Genomic DNA, 16,726 nt, shown 5'->3' with positions numbered 1-16,726 from the left:
TAAAATCTAGAGCAAAATTCATATGGATTTGATTGGTCTTGATCCAATCTTTTTAGGGATGCAACTCGTCAGCAAGTGAACATAAATGTGTAGTCAATATGTCTCGTTTGAAATATTTCCCAACCATTTTTATCCCTTCATCGATGAAATAGAGGTAAATTTCTATTGTTTGATATTGTAGGTAACAGTTCGAAGGTTTTCAGGTACATTCTCAAAACTTGTTCAATTATAATTTCATTCAATCAGGAAATATTATTCTAGCAATATTACCCGGGAATATTCAGTCATTTCTGGCATCCGTGAACCTTGAGCTTTTCTTTTGCAGCAAGGCCAAAAATCCAGGCCTTCATTTACGATAACTAGCATAGTTCTACATTCTTCTCTGCAACCATTTTATTTGTAGAACATTGCAGATTTCTTTGTATTTTTTCACGTAGTCTTTTGATGCGCTCTTTTGTACAAACTCAGTGAACGATCACGTATATGGCAATATTTACAGCCATTAGTATCTAATAACTTCTTCATAACTCTATAAATAAATGTTCTTTTAAAACCAAGACATTTTAATTATCTAACGATTTCACTTGAGAAAAATCAGCGATCGAAAAGGTCTTTGACTCTCATTCTTTTGTTTTCCATCTTAAAAAATAACTCTAAGCTTTTGGTTTGTACAAAAAAAAATTGTTTGCGCTAATATAAGGTTGCTATTTGCAGAAATAGAGAAATTGTTTTTACCAAATGATTAAAATGAATTCTTATTTTATTTTTCAATTATTAATTTATTTTTCAATTATTATTTATTTATCAATTATTATTTATTTTTCAATTATTATTTTTTAGAGTGTCACAGTATTTAATGGTCATCTTGTACTTCAATATTGGTTTTTAAAATGTCACTGTTTGTATTCAAGCAAAATGGATAACTTATTTCATCACATTTTTACATTTTTTTGAATTATTTAACATTATTTGTTGTTATATTTACATGAAATTTAAGTAAAACAACAACTTGCACTCAAAATATCTATGCATTTCAATCAGCAAATAGCTTTGTGGCAAATAGGCACGCACACAACGAACAGCGCCAATAATATCAAAAAGTTAAATTAAAAATAAATGTCATTTTTTTCGCTGCATGTTCGCACGTTTATTAAGTGAGGAAATTTACTTTGTTGAATCTAAGTTTAAAAAGAAAGAAAAAAAATCGACAAGAATAATTTCCCATGAAATAATTTTTCTAAAACAAATTAAAAAAAATTAATAAACTGAAATTAAGCAAGAATTTTAAATGGAAAGGTAATTTCCGGAACCTAAATATGATCGTCGGTTTAAATATCCAAATAAAAATGTTAACGAACTTTGAATAACAGAAAATTCTTTTGTTTGTTTCAATCAAATACAGAGCGTTAAAAATTAAAACGGCAATAATATGCATATTGCCTCCATATTTCTCTTCATTAAATAGAAACACTGTGGCAACATAAACTCAACATTTGCTATATGAACAGCTTTAATTATCCAGTTATTTTTCTCCTCATTATTTTCATAATTAACTACAACCATAATTATTTTAGAATTTAATTATTATTCGTAATCGTTTCAACTATAATTAATAGATTACTAGTCACAGTACTTACAGCTATCATATACAGCTGGGCGATTCTGTACTCCTCGACAGTGAGGGGCAGTGGAATGCGATACTCTTTTATGAGCATCTTTCTCTGCCAGAAGTAATTACATCCATGCTCTCACAAAGACCTTCTTCTGACCTCCCGGCAAAGCTGGGGAATGAAAAGAATATCAGAATTTTGCACAAACATTTGTTTTATAAGCACTGTAAATATAGTGACAGAACAATTGGAACCGATAGCTTAACATAGAGGAAGGACGTAAATTCTGACATTTTTTATATAAAAAATTCATTTATTGTGGCACTGTTTACACTACAGTTGGCAGCCGTTACTGTTCTCTGGCAAACGATACCTATTTTTAAGCAGACAAACTTTTTCTGGCTCTAAGAATCTCCAATTTTTATTAGACCACAAAATAAAATTAACCCTAAGTAGGGGGATAAAAATTCTCAGTTTACCGCAAACAGAACATTTTCGATAAAAATAAATGCACACCTAAATATTATGAATTTCATTTTTTTTCCTGCTTTTTCATGATGCCTCCGTCCCACATTAAACTAAAAGCATGATTATTTACACATTTCAAACACTTCCAAGAAAAGGGAGGAGATTTTATTTGGCTGAGGTATAAATTATGAACCTGGTTTATTTTATCGGCATGAAATGATATTTTCATTTTAATTAGATTAGATTAATATTAATTAATTATTATATTAGTTTTAAAACGCGATTCATATAAAAATTTCTTTCCAAATAAATTATAAATTACCAATAAGTATGCAAGACAAAAATTACTACAACGATGTTAACACAGTTATTTTGTATGATTAGTTTTAAAAAGAGCTAATGATCTTCAGCCAGAGATTAAATACTTTGTTATCAGGCGTTAAAAAGCAAGTTAGAGAGCTGTCATGCATATATTATCATCACAATAGAAAAGAAAACAAGCAATTTAAGTCATTTTCGATCTCTTCATATAACCTATTTATACTATGATTCAATATGGCCTAAGAATGGTATTTAATTAATCTAAAAATGTATTTACCTGAATTATTTGTGTTATAAATAGTTTTTATTTACGTTTCGAAGAATTATTCCAGTTAAAAATAACCATTATCCAAACAAATAGTAATATATTTTTTTAAATATGCAAGATATGCGAAAGTAAAACCATTTGTTAAATGATCATAATGAAAGCGCTACAACAAATTTCACCGATTTTTTATAAAATAAAAACATTAATAAATTATAATTCAGCAGAATTTTATAAAATACACAAATTAATGCAAAAAAAAAAATACAGAAATATTTATTAAAAGACGAGAAAGTATCTTTCCTGCTTTTCGTGATAATAAAAACTAAAGGTTAAAGTGACATCACAGTAATTATGGCAAGAAAAGAAGTAACTGAATACAACTGCAAGATTATCAGTTATCATAATTACAAAGAAATCTTAACAATTTTACTAATTTCATTAAGAGAGATACACTTACATATGTGATAAAGTTTATAAACATTGGTAGTTCTTCATCTAGACGAACTTTGGGAGGGAAAAAAAAACTGAATCCGATCGCCAGAAGTTTTTCCAGAAGTGTAACAGGCAAAAAAAAAAAAAAAAAAAAAAAAAACTTTCATAAACCACACGCAACGTCTTTTCCCCACCAAATCAAACAAATATAAGTTCTTTAAATTTCCTTGGTGCCAATCCGATTCCCGCAGAATTCACCCAGCGAGGAAGGCGAGACAAGATTAACGCACCGCTAAGATCGTCAAGAATACTGTTTCACCCAAGAATCTTCAGCGGGGGCCGGCCATTGAGCAATTCATTCATCGGAAAAAGTGTTCTTTCAGATCGATGGTCACCGTCCACCGGGCAACAGAAGTCAGCGCCATCTTGGAAGTCCGGGAGCACGCACACGAATCCGCGGCGCCGCGGTTTGGATGCGCGGATAATCCGGTTTGCATTCGCGGAGGTGACAGATCCGGCCTCCACTGCTCGATGAAAAGGTCGATTCGAACGAGGAGGTATGCGAAACACGTGATTGGAAAAAACATCAGCATATTATTATAATTAACAAATGCAATATCGATAGTTAAAGAAGTTTTTTTTTTAAAAGTTATTTTCTAGATTGATTATTACACGTAAGAACATATTATATGCTTGAAAGTTCATAAAAGAGAAGTCTGCAACCAGCATAAAACTAAGATGCATTAAAGCTATGAATTGCACCAACAATAGTAATCAGCACACAGGAAGTTTCTACTGTTCCAACAAGGAAATGTTTTTTCTTTTCTCTCATTCTTTTTCAAAAAACCGCAAGCAGCTACCACAAGTCTACTGTGATGACCTCCAACCTTCTTGACAGCGGCGGCTTGGACAAGTCTAGTTTTCTAAGACAGCTCCGACTTGAAATATCCTTATAATGCAAAGTTCAAAACTCGGCACAATTTTAAATTAATTTCTCGGTGAAAAAAAAGGTTCAAATATCAAGAAAAGGCAATAGCTGAAATAAATTAAAAACAAAAATAGGTCGATGTAAAAGTTGTTAATCAGTCAGTTGTTCAGTCACACAAGGAAACTCGTACAGAATTTCCAGGAATATACAAGCTTCTTCTTACGTTAAAACGGCTGCGATTTCTTTTTAATAATAAAAAATTAACACATACAATGATCGAAGATTCAACATTCATTGGACAATACGAAGAAATATTTTAATTCATTTCAATATAATTTAATAATAATATAATATGCCAACTCCGAACCCAAAAATATCAAACATGATTTACTTAGAGTGGTTCTAAGCAAATAAATAAATAAATGCAATCATTTTAATTCAGAGCTTGTAAAACCTTTTAGATCACAAATGCATTTTTGTATTGTCAAGCCTATTAAATCGAAAGAAAATAAAGAAAGCGAAACATAATCCAACTCAGCAGATTATCAACAATATGTGCATTTTTAGAAGAAGTTTGTGCAGGAAATTAATAAAGAAATAGCAGGACAAAATTTTTCCAAAACTAATTGTTGCAATATGAATATTGATTTGGTTCAATTTTAACACATTGCGTAAGGCTCACGAGAATTTTCGCTTTTAGCAAACCGAACGTTGGGGTCGGGTGGCGAGATATCTCGTTTTCATGTTTTTTTCGGCTAAATCAGTGCATAACCATCCAGAGGCAAATATTTAACACATTAACGACTACAAAAAAATCAATAAGACTTATTCCTGGGACAGCACGTTTTTGGGCAAACTTGTGAGCTCTAAAAGCAACATAACTTTGTTATTTATGAAGCAATGACAGACGGGACACACAACACGAGGAAATTCGTGACTGAACCTGAATGTCTTAAAACAAGAAACTGTTTGAAATCGTGTCGAACACCATTGCACAAAGGAATATGCTTTACCAAATATCACACTCTAAAGCATTATTCAAGTCTGTGAAATAAATAATAATTAAAATCTAAAAATTCTTATATAATAAATACAAGCCTAAAACATATAGTAATATTTAAGAATACTTTATGTAAATATAATAATACCAAATTCAAAATTTAAAAAAATATATATATGCATCCTATTGCTTTCCAAGCATACTTCTAGAGCATTCAAAAATGTGCTGCTCCTGGGACCGCGTTGAGAGCGCAGAGCGCCGTACGCAATGTGTTAAAAAAAAAAAAAAAGCAAACTACCACGCTTAGATGCGATTCACAATAGTGAATTCGAAATCCATACAATAATGCTTCAATTTCTGATTCCATACACTGGTCTAATTTTTGTTGAATAACAAAAAACTTTTCTTTTTGCAGTGCTAGTATAATGAGCTGCTTAAGAGAAAATCATTAACTGCACACACGATATCAATTTTAGCAAGATGATTCGCTTTCATTCATTCACCAACCAGAAAAGCCATCGCAACAATTTAAATTTAGATTATCTCCTGAACCTTCCAGGTACATAAAAATGGTAGTATTAGACTCCAGGAGTAAAAAAAATGACACCAATTATATCAAGAGATACAATAATTTTTCAAGGCGCTTAACAGGACAAGTAAGATTAACAGAAAAACAGTTTTACTGTATATTAAAAAAATATATGCAGAAGAAAAAAATATTACAGTGATCATTTTTGAATTAGAACTGGAATATGACAATTAGTTATTTTTTATTTTCCACACACACACACAAAAAAAATCATTATCAAATTCATTTCCACCAGATTTCATACATAGCATAGAATAGCAACAATCATGTAAAACATCGTAATGTATTTTCAAATTTTTATTATCATATAATTCGTATTATTTTAGAAGCTTTAAGCAGTTCATTAAAATGTTTTATACAAAATATATTTCATGAATTACGCAATATATCAGAGATTATTCAATAAAAATTTCCTTCGTTCAATAAAAAATTAGCATATTTCAATAAAAAAGTTAAACGGCTAACTAAAAAAATTAATACTATAAAAATGCTTAAAATCGCGTGATTTTGTATTATTGCGTATATTTTAAGTTAAGCGTTTCCTATTATTCATAGTACGTTCAAAAACTTCATTAATAGCATGCTTAAAGAGAAACCCATTCAATATGAGAAAATGAGTCAAATCTTCATCGAGTTATCATCAATACTGGAAGCCAAAATAAAAACTAAGTAGTAATAACGGAAACGATTTGGATTTTATTCAAAACAATGACAATATTGTTGTAAAATATACTTAACTAAAAAAATTAACTAAAACTAGATTAAAGAATTTTAAATTTTACAACAACCTATTGATATCATAGGAAAGATAATTTTCTGAAAAGTTATTTATGTGCAGGAGTATTTTTGGAAATCTTCGTCAAAAATTGCAAAAATCATTATTAATTTTTAATCAATATTTCTTAAAAATCGCCTTGAGGTGCACATATACATTTCATATTCACAGATTGCATACTTGTGCTGTATTTGATAGCTCTATATCAAAAGGTCCAAAACTGTAGAAAATCAGCGCGCGCGCACACACACTCCTTTATTATTAATAGAGTTTGGAATTATTAAGTAATTGAGTTAAATTTTTAGATCAAAACTACACACAAAAATATTTAAAAAAGCAAAATACTTTTCAAAAGAGTTTTAAAAATAATATTTCAAAATTGAAATTGTTTTTTCTTTTTAATAATTGGATAAATGATTTGGAAAACACCCATACTATTTTTTAAAAATTTGACAAATAGGGCCAATTCGCAGATAGCACTAAATTAAGTTAAAAAGAACTACACGATATGAATATTTTATTTCATTTCATATTGATAAAGTAGTCTATTTAAAAAAAACACAAGAAATTTTTTTAATAAGTAGAAAAAAAGAGATATAAAAGTTATTACTCTTTTACGCAATGGTTTGCATTCAGGATTCATAAAATTTCGTTGCCTCAATTTGAGAAAAAGTCATGCTCATTTTTTAAAAAAACTGCATAGGCATTTTCATTCTCACAAGAATTAAAACTAGAAACTTCATATAAAGTGAGGTCGCTGAAGGATTTTGGAAATAAGGCTAAAACGGTGCAACATTTCAAAACCTTAATGCAAAGTATTTTGCCGACTCGCAAGTTAGAAATATTTTTAAGAATAAAGACATCACCCATATATAGAACACATCGTTTCAATTAAATCCTTGTTCGTAAATAATTTTTAATGAAATAACGCAATTAAAACTCACTGAAATTGTTGAAAATACATTATTGTATTTGTCACGAAATGTACCTTAGAAAATATATCACTCTCCTTTCCTGTTATTGGCTTTTATAGACACGCGAGGCACACTTTACTAGAGAACATAAAGACCGTTCATCAGCACACTGCCAACACGGAAGAACGTTATTAAGGTAAATGGAATCTTTCAACGCTACAGGACTTTCATTGGATTGTCATTAGAAATGTTTCATAGCATGAACAGAAAAAGAGAAGTCTAAAGTCGATGCATATTATATAATATCAAATTAATTATGTTCTAAAATAATTTTCTAGTCAGCACACGAACTCCGGCTTTATTTAACTATTAATTTGGGTGACTATTCATTCTCCCACAGAGTCAAAATGCTGAGTTGACAAATTCTTTTCAAAAACTATATAAACCCATAATATTTTCTCACGATATACCTATTCCTACTTTTAGCTTTCCTGTTTCGGTTCACTACGCTGCTGTCGCCAAGGCTTGGACAAAAAAAATCTTGATAAAAGCTAAAAATTGGAATATTTCTTTGAAATTATGAAGAAAAGAAAAGTTTTAAAGAACTTAATGGCTGTTTCTTCAAATCATGTTAAATATATTATAGTTTTAACAAAAAAATATGAAGAAAAAATTTTTTTTCGCCTAAAAATAGTATTTTGGATTTTAAAACATGACTTTTGTCTTCAGAATCTAATTCTATTAATAAAGGTTCCCCTCCCTCCACAAAGTTTGATTTCAAATTTTGGAGATATAAAATATGCGCTGAAATTATTTTTAAAAAATGTTAAAATTTAAAATACTTTTTAATAAAAAAAAATCTAATAAAAATTTTGAAATTTTTTTTAACTAACACTTATAATTTAAAAGATAATTAATTACTTACCAAATTTGATAGCTTTCGGTAAAACGATCTTCATTTCGAACAATTTTAAATCAAAATTTACAAGTAATATGCAAACTTATAAATATTTTGCAAAAAATTAGTCAATTAAAGCCATGAAGAATTTAAAAAGGAGTAGATAAATAGCTTAAAAGAAATTAGAGGAAGACACGTGATTTAACGAATGAGCATATTGACCTGTGCGAATTTTTCATGGTTGGATTAAGAGTTTGAAAGGACTGAAAATCGGAAAATTCCGATTATTTCTTTTAAAATGTATATAACTCTATGCATATCAAGATAAAACAGAAATACTGCAATAAATTAATTAAATAAAAATTATAAAAAATTGTGTTAAAATAAAAGTAGCTTAGTACAAGTTTAAACTTGAATATATTTAGAGAGATGCAATAACAACCCTTGATGTTGGTACACAATTGCTGAAATTGCTTATAAGGACTACTCTTTCATCTTAGGCAGAGTGCCGAAAAAAATATTTTGTTAAAAATACTATTTACACAACCTTCGTAATAAGAGTGAGTAGTGGTACTACCTGATATGCAGACATGCAAGTAAGAAAAAGAAAAAACCGCAAGAACCGTAAGAAAAAGAACCGTAAGAACTGGATGATTTCAGTCGCTCCTTATCAAAGGCTCAGTCAGTATCAGTAACTGAATGAAAACTGTTTCTGATAAGCACATATTTGTGTTCTGAAACGAAAATTTTGCTTGAATCCATTCCGTATCACTATTCATATGAGCATTTTATAGCCGATAATGCAAAAAAAAGGAATTTCAACCAATAGATTTACCCTGTTTCCTTTTGCATAAAAGTTCTTTGAATTGTTCTCTTATAATAGCTTCGCATCCAAAAAGTATTTATTCTAAATATCATTTTACTTTCTCGTATGCACAGTATTGAGAAAACATTAAAATCGTCAAAAAATTCCACGAATTCGAAAAACTCATTTTTGGCATTATGTTATATCTGCTAGGCACAAAGATCACTCAGAAACGCTTTGAGCCGGACGGATGGAATTTGGTATATAGTCTTTACACCAAATTTGTAAATTTTTATCAATCTTTGAGCAAAATCCGTTTAGAGGGAGTCTGTCTGTCCGGCTGTTGAAATATAATTCACCATGATAACTACAAAATGAAAAGAGCTTGATCTATAAAATTCGGTATACAGATTCAACATCTACAGAGTAAACACTTTTCAAATTTGTCAAATCAACAAAGTGCTGACTGTCTGTCGTACTTTCTGAAAGTACAAACTGAAAGATGTAAAAGCGGCAACTCAGCGATGCAATGATTCAAATATATCGAATTTAGTACGTAATTTTATGGCTATAAGTGCAGTACTGTGTCAAATTTCGGTTTCATGTGACTGGTAACAACATGTCTAGAACAGAAATTCATTTTTTTTTTTTTTACCTATTACTAAACAAAAAGGATTAATTGACAAAAAATGCTCAATTCACGCTAAAGATCAATATTTATAACTTTTGTATACCGATGCCATGCAAGGCAGTCAAGGTCTTACAATTTTATGCGCATGGGACGATAATACCTTCATTAAAAAAATGTTTCTTTAATTTTTTTAGAATGTTTAGTTAAACTGCGCAAATATTCATTTTATTTATACAATTTGTTTATTTGTATTCAAATGTATAAATAAATCTTATTCATAAATAATTTATTTAAAAATAATTAATATTCTGACTAATATTAAATAATAGTTAACAATGGTAATTAGTAATAAATAGTAGTTAGTAGTAATAATTGAAGCCATTGTAACTAATATTAGTTACAAGTAGTAATAGTTAATATTAATAAATAAATATCTAATAACAAATACTTTTCCAACATGACTTGAAATGGTTAGCCAAGATTACAAGCTACAGGTATCATAATGATTTATAATAGATACATAATGAATATATATATGTAAACACAAATTACTGTTCCTAGCATTAATCAAGCACGTCATTTTATTTTGCAACAATTTCAAACGAGTTGAAGTGAAGAGATCACATACAGATTTTATTCCTATGTTTAAAAAATTGAAAGTGTGATATACAATTTATAATGAATGAGTTTTTTCAAATAAAAGAGAACTGGGCCTCATCCGTTTACTCCAATAAATTCATTTTATTATAAGAGCAGTTCAATAATACTAAATCTGAATTCATTTTAGATTGAATATTCTATCAAAAGAAACATTTTTTAAATCTCGGTTACTAAAATCCGTAAAAATTTGGATTAGATAAAGAACACTTTTGTTTGCGTTTTCCTAATCTAGATTTAACGTTGAGGTAGATGTACACAAAAAATAAAACGCGTATAAATTACAAATTTTCCACGAAAAGGGAGACGCTAAAAATAATTTACAAAACATAAATCCACAAATTCTTATTCATGGATCAGATGACAAGTTAAATACTGTTTGTAGACGAACTTCCGCGTTCATTTCAGTAAAAGGCAAAAGCAGCAGCCGTCATTTCTTCATCAAATTTGCAATTACCATTCATACCATCAATTTACAATAGCACTCAACGTCTCAAACTTTTTCTGCTTTTGCATACTCATTTGAAGTGAAATAATTAATTCCATAATCACTCTTTATTTTACTTAAAGAATTTTATTGAAAATATTTTGCATAATTCATGTAATGTAGCAAAAAATGTTTGAATAAATAATTCAAAATTTCTTAATTGTGATAATAATTATCTAATTATACTATTATATTACGAGTTACTAGAAGCAACTGAAATGATGCAAATAGAGTTTTAAAAAATCAGGATCTGGATTTCATCTCTTCATTTTTCATATATGTCTATATAATAAAATTGAGTAATCGTTAAAATATTGAATCACAAAATTTATAAAAATTCGATTTTAGGATTTTTTAAAAAATACTTCATTTGAAATTTCCTTATAACTATTGTGGAATCTAGAAGATAAATTTGTTCTAAAAATACCATGTGCCACAACTCTATGGAACAGAATTCTTTTCTAAATTAATCGGTTAATGGATAATAAATCTCTAGAAATATTAAAACTGTGTATTGCTCACCTACAGGTAAGTGTGAAAAGTTTCTAAAAAAGACTTCAAGCACATCAAGAAATGAAAAACAAAAAAAATGGATTACAAAATTGCATTTTTAAAAACATGAAATAAGTTAAATGCAACTGCTCATTAACATTCACTTTAACAAATAGGAAATTTTTCACTTGCTTATGGACTCTCTCGAAATCTCTTACTAAAGAGATTTGGAGGAAGTAAGAGCAAAATGCTTACCAGTCTTTCTAAGTCATTAGAAATTTAAGTTTTTGTGGCCAGTTTCGATCTTCTGGTGCTCTTATTCTCGTTTAGATTGATCGGCAATCAGCTGCTCGTCACACAGGAGGAGATGGAATAGTATGGAGATGAGAAATAACTCTTCCATTATATAACAAAACGGGAATGTAGCAGTTCAAATCTAAATGCGTATCGTTACAACATGGAAGCAAATATAAAATATCGATCGACGCAGGATTTCTGCAATGTGCAGGGCAAAAAAATTAAATTAAAAATTTAGCAACGAAATGTAATAACACATATTATTATTTGAAAGGAATGATTACTGTCAATTTAACCTGCTGTGTTGAAATTCTCGCAGTAAAGCTCAACATATGATTCAGAAATAAAAACAACATGAAGAAAAATAATGTGTTTAAGAGAGGTCACATTTTGAAATTGAAAATAAAATTTGTTACTGTTGGGTAGAAAGCCAAATTTTGATTTCAATGAAGATTTTATGTTTAGAAGAATTTTTTTCTTGCAATTCATTTTTAAATGAATTATAGCAGAGCACTCATATACCGAAATGAACTAAAAAAGAAGGAGGGGGGGGGGGATCATGTTTATGGTAAATCTGGCGAACAGAAAATATTTCGAGTTTGTCATAAATCATAACAATTCATGTATGTCAATAATCAAATAAATTCCCGATAAACCAATAATTGAATCTGAACACAAGGTTTTCAGTTCAGAAAAATTTTTAAGAAAATTCGGGGACTGTATGCATAAAAGAAATGGAAAAAAGGATTCCAGGATAAGAAAAATGCAAATAAATTGAGACAAAAAAAATGAAAAATTTTAATTAAAAAAATGCGAGAAAAATAACTAATTCTAAATATGTATCACGTGTTCAATGCCCAAAATCTCGCAAAGCAAAAGCAAGGATATTTTGAAAGTCATTTATAAATAATTTGGCTCTTTGTAATTGCATATCCTAAATACAAAATTATTCCGTGGATTCGGAAAATAATACAATGAATAAGTAAGGTCTCGCATTGCAATTCAAATTGTATATTTATGTTGGCACTAACTTTTCATAAATTTTATTCGTGGGGAAAACAATAGGTATATAAGAGACTGAAGTCGCAACAGAATATGGGTTTAACTCATTTCGAGACAGAGAGAGGTTTATAAAAATTTCAGAAACATACTGTACTCATGTTATTTTAATTTCAAATGAAAGAAAAGGATGTATAAAATATGTCAGAACGCATTCAAATGCATAGGCATAAAACACATAAGAAAAGGTAAGTACCTGAAATCGGAGAACCCTTAGAGTTCTTGACAATTTCATTACATTAGTCTCAAAAAGTTGTCGATAGTTTTATAGCCTTTATTCTCACACTGACGCATTAAAATACTTAAACAGCATTTTAACACAGCTAACAAAATTCATGTAGTATATTTTACTGGTATTCGAAAACCCTATGACCTTAATAACAAATTAACGAAGAAGCCTTACGAAGCTTGCTATCTTTTTTTTTCAAAATGACATTCAAACCACGGTTTCCTTTCCAGTCGATTAAGACCGAGCACAATAAGTCGTCTAATAATCTTGAATTAAACTTACGGCGCAAAATTCCGCCAAAACATTTTAATTTATACGAGGAGAATTTTTACAGGCAATTTTAATAAAAGCGTGAATAAATGCTTTGAATTTAAAATTCACTTAATATTTAAATTATAAATAACAGTTTAAATTAATATAAATCTTATTTATTGAAATTCGAATGCAGAAACTAATAAAATTATAAATAACTAAGCACATAAAAAATTCTTCTGGTTTCAGATTTTGATTCTTACAGATACTGAGTCAACAAAACATTTCATCACAATCAATATACTTAATTAAATAGCAAATCAACCATTAAATAATTAAAATAATTTTAATCCATAATTTAAAAATAATCAAAAAAGAGCCTCAGCAACACTGCACAAAATTCTTCATAGCAACCATTACCTACATAAACACATGGTTGTATCCAAAATATTAGATAATGTAATCCAAATATCGATGCTGTCATTGCTGAATAAATGTAGTATTTCCAATGGCGGTATTCCAAAATCACCAGCGTAGTCAGCATGCACATGGGGAAGCTAGACAGAGCTTTTGGGAAGGATATTAAAAAGTGGAACAAGTTTTGGTCCATCTACAAGGGATTTCTCGATTATTCCTTTCCCAGAATACTTCAGAAGCTGTCTCACATCAAGATTCCGGTTTGCTTGATAATAACGACAGAACTATAAATAGAGTAACATTTATTTAAAAAGTGATCGTTTCTGCTAATATACCCAGAAATTAATAAATATAGTTGATTTACTTAAGGAGTGGCTGAAACTCAAATGACCTTTTAATGATCAGAAATGTGAGTAATGACAGAAAAGTTGCTTATTTTTGTCTCGTCGAATGAAATACTGCGATCTATATTTGCATTTCGTGATTTCCCAGTTATATCTTAGATGTTTCTTTGCTCCTCTCTTGGCATATTTAAAAAGAACTAAAATATTTCTGCATCCTCAGAAACGATAAATCACTCTGAGTGAGATGCCAGGTTATTCTCTAAAAATCGCTCCATCGCAAGATAGAGAATTCATCCATTGCAAATTCGTATGAAGGCAAAGAAAAATAAATAAACGAACCCAAATGAAATGAAAACATATTCCAGTTTTTGATATTAACAGGAATTGCAAATAAAATGAACATCAGTCCTACTCAAAAGCAATTTTCACCCAATTTCTTGAACTCGACTGCTGCAATAAAATAGTTTTATTATTTTTGTACCTCTGTCTACCGAGAGTTTAAAGGCAAACACCGGTAAATAACTAAAATAATGCCTTGTTTGCGTTTGCTAACAGTTCATCTAAAAGAACAATGTGTCATTTTGTCGCTGATATAATCTTAATTTTTTACTCTTTATCATCTAGCAGAGTTCGAAAATAGATAACATTATACGAAACGGTCTAAAAAAAAAGTAATGCGTCAGATATACGAGATTTCATTATTCTAGGAAGATATAATTGCTGGATTTCAATGGCAAATATTAAAGTCATCCCCCGGTGCTGCATGTGAAGTTATTAAAACTCTAATACATTTTAACTTCATTGAAACTATATTAAACTTGCAAATCGTTAAAAATAAGAACTTCACATGCAAGAAATAAATAGTTCGATTTTTCACCGCACATATTTGTATGTATGTAAGTAAGCAAGTATTTGACATTGAACGGCGCAAAAACCATACGCATACCAGATACATGATTATACTGCCACAAACAGATGATGCTAGTAAAATTATATCACACACATATATATATATCCCTTATATACAAAAAAAAATCGATAAAAATGATCATACAAAGAATTAGTACACTAGCGATGTCTTTAAAATTTAAAATGAAGTTTAAGAAAGGAAATATTTCTAAAAATGATAAAAGATTAAGGAATCAATAAAATTTAAAAGATGGAAATGAAAAGCAAACACTAGATTAAACCAAAATATAAATATATTTCAAAAATAACAGAATTGCTATCTGTTATTTCATACTATTATTTTTGTTACGGATGGAGATATTTAAAGATTTATTGTAAAAAGTTTTAAGATATGCCCTTCGAAATGGCTTACTTTTTTTTTTAATTATGATTATTAATTTTACAAGAAATGGCTAAGGGTTATTCCAGAACAGGTAGTATTTCATCAATGGTTCCATTTGGCTTGCACTTGTCCATTTTTATTTCTTTGTCACTGTTTTGATTAGGCTTATAATCTATAGTCATGGGTTCAAATTTAGAATTTTAGCTACTGGCATACAATGGGAAACTTGTCCAGCTGACGTCATCCAGAATTTAAAATTGGATATTTTGTCTGAAATTTGACAGGGATATTTTTAGTTTTTGTTGCCGTTTTATACAAAACTTTTTTAAATTCATTCACGTCCTGAGGATTTCAGATAGTTCAAATGTTTCATTTTCACAACCATTTGATGAAATCATGATTTTGCATCCATTAAAGACAGATGTTTGATTGATAGAAAGAGTATTGCTATTGAAAGCCCTTTTCAGTGGCGACATTGTGCTGATTTCGGAATTATCAGAAGACATGTAGTCTCAACTGTTTTGAATAAGTTCAGTTACAGATTTTTCTTTTTTACCATGGAAGATTAATTATTACCAAATACAATTTAATACGTTTACGGGCTTCAAGAATAGGAAATCTGCTTTTTAATTTTTGTGCTTTATACATCATAAGTCATATAAATTTGGTACATCATAAGTTATATCCGGAAACTAAATTTCATTCATCTAGATGTATTTTTTCGAAATTATAAGCTAAAAAATTTCTGACCTTCTAGTGTTAAAACTAAATATTGAACTTTCATTCATATCTTGAAAAATAATCTTGTTATTTTTTGGAAATTTTTTTATTATGAAAATATAAGGCATTTCACACATTTTTCCATGTACATTTACAATTTAAAAGTAATTTTCAACGTCCCATTAACGCATTTAAAATTTTAAATTAAACTTTTCAAAATGATAGTTTAAACATTTTTAAATACCAATACACCAAGATGAGGGTATAAACCAATGAATACAGTTATTTAATGAAGGCAAGCAAAAATTTCAGCTCATTCCTATAAATAATTTTTCTGTTTTATTGAATTTCCTGCATTTTCTCTAAAACGATGCATTTAGGGACACATTCACACATTTCAAAATGTCGACACCATTTTATTTGACATTCAAATCTTATTGATCATACGTGCTGCCATAAGAAATTTCAAATATGTAGAAAACCCCTTATGAGCCCTTTAGGCGCAACAACTTTAACTACATATAAAGTCGTAGTAATAGTACCTTTAACTCCATCCCTTTAAAGTCGTATTTTTAGTTTCACACGCAATAATCGATAGCAGAATAAAGTGGAGTGGCACCTTTTCTTTTTCTCTGGGATAGTTCGTATAATATTTATCACAGTAAAGGAAGATAAGAAATATGGAATAAAAAAAATGGCATATGAAAACAAGCAAAAAGCTGGCTGTCTACGACTGACACATTCAGGTTCTTTAAATAATCATGATAAGGTATCTGCGTTTTCATTCCAAACTAGTGTGCGAAAAAATTTTACTCCGACAGATTGAACGTCCTTCTCAACGA

At 29.3% G+C, this 16,726-nt stretch overlaps 1 protein-coding gene across 2 annotated transcripts in view; it reads right to left on the bottom strand.

Annotated features, from left to right (window-relative positions):
• LOC129964153 (protein retinal degeneration B-like) overlaps positions 1 to 16,726 on the bottom strand; it is a 108,102-nt gene that overhangs the window by 42,266 nt on the left and 49,110 nt on the right. Inside the window, exons 1-2 of one of the 2 annotated variants that reach the window (XM_056078862.1) lie at positions 3,125 to 3,253; positions 1,638 to 1,781 (exon numbers count right to left, since the gene is read on the bottom strand). In XM_056078862.1, the coding sequence (XP_055934837.1) occupies positions 1,638 to 1,715 (78 nt within the window). In that variant the 5' untranslated portion in view covers positions 1,716 to 1,781; positions 3,125 to 3,253. Of the gene's footprint in view, positions 1 to 1,637; positions 1,782 to 3,124; positions 3,254 to 16,726 lie in introns of those variants that run through there. The other variant, XM_056078861.1, reaches the window with a different exon arrangement.

The sequence above is a fragment of the Argiope bruennichi genome, chromosome 3, assembly GCF_947563725.1.
Source record: "Argiope bruennichi chromosome 3, qqArgBrue1.1, whole genome shotgun sequence".
Lineage (NCBI taxonomy): Eukaryota > Metazoa > Arthropoda > Arachnida > Araneae > Araneidae > Argiope > Argiope bruennichi.
Note: the sequence above shows the minus strand (reverse complement) of the source record. Positions and strands in the feature narration are given on the sequence as shown.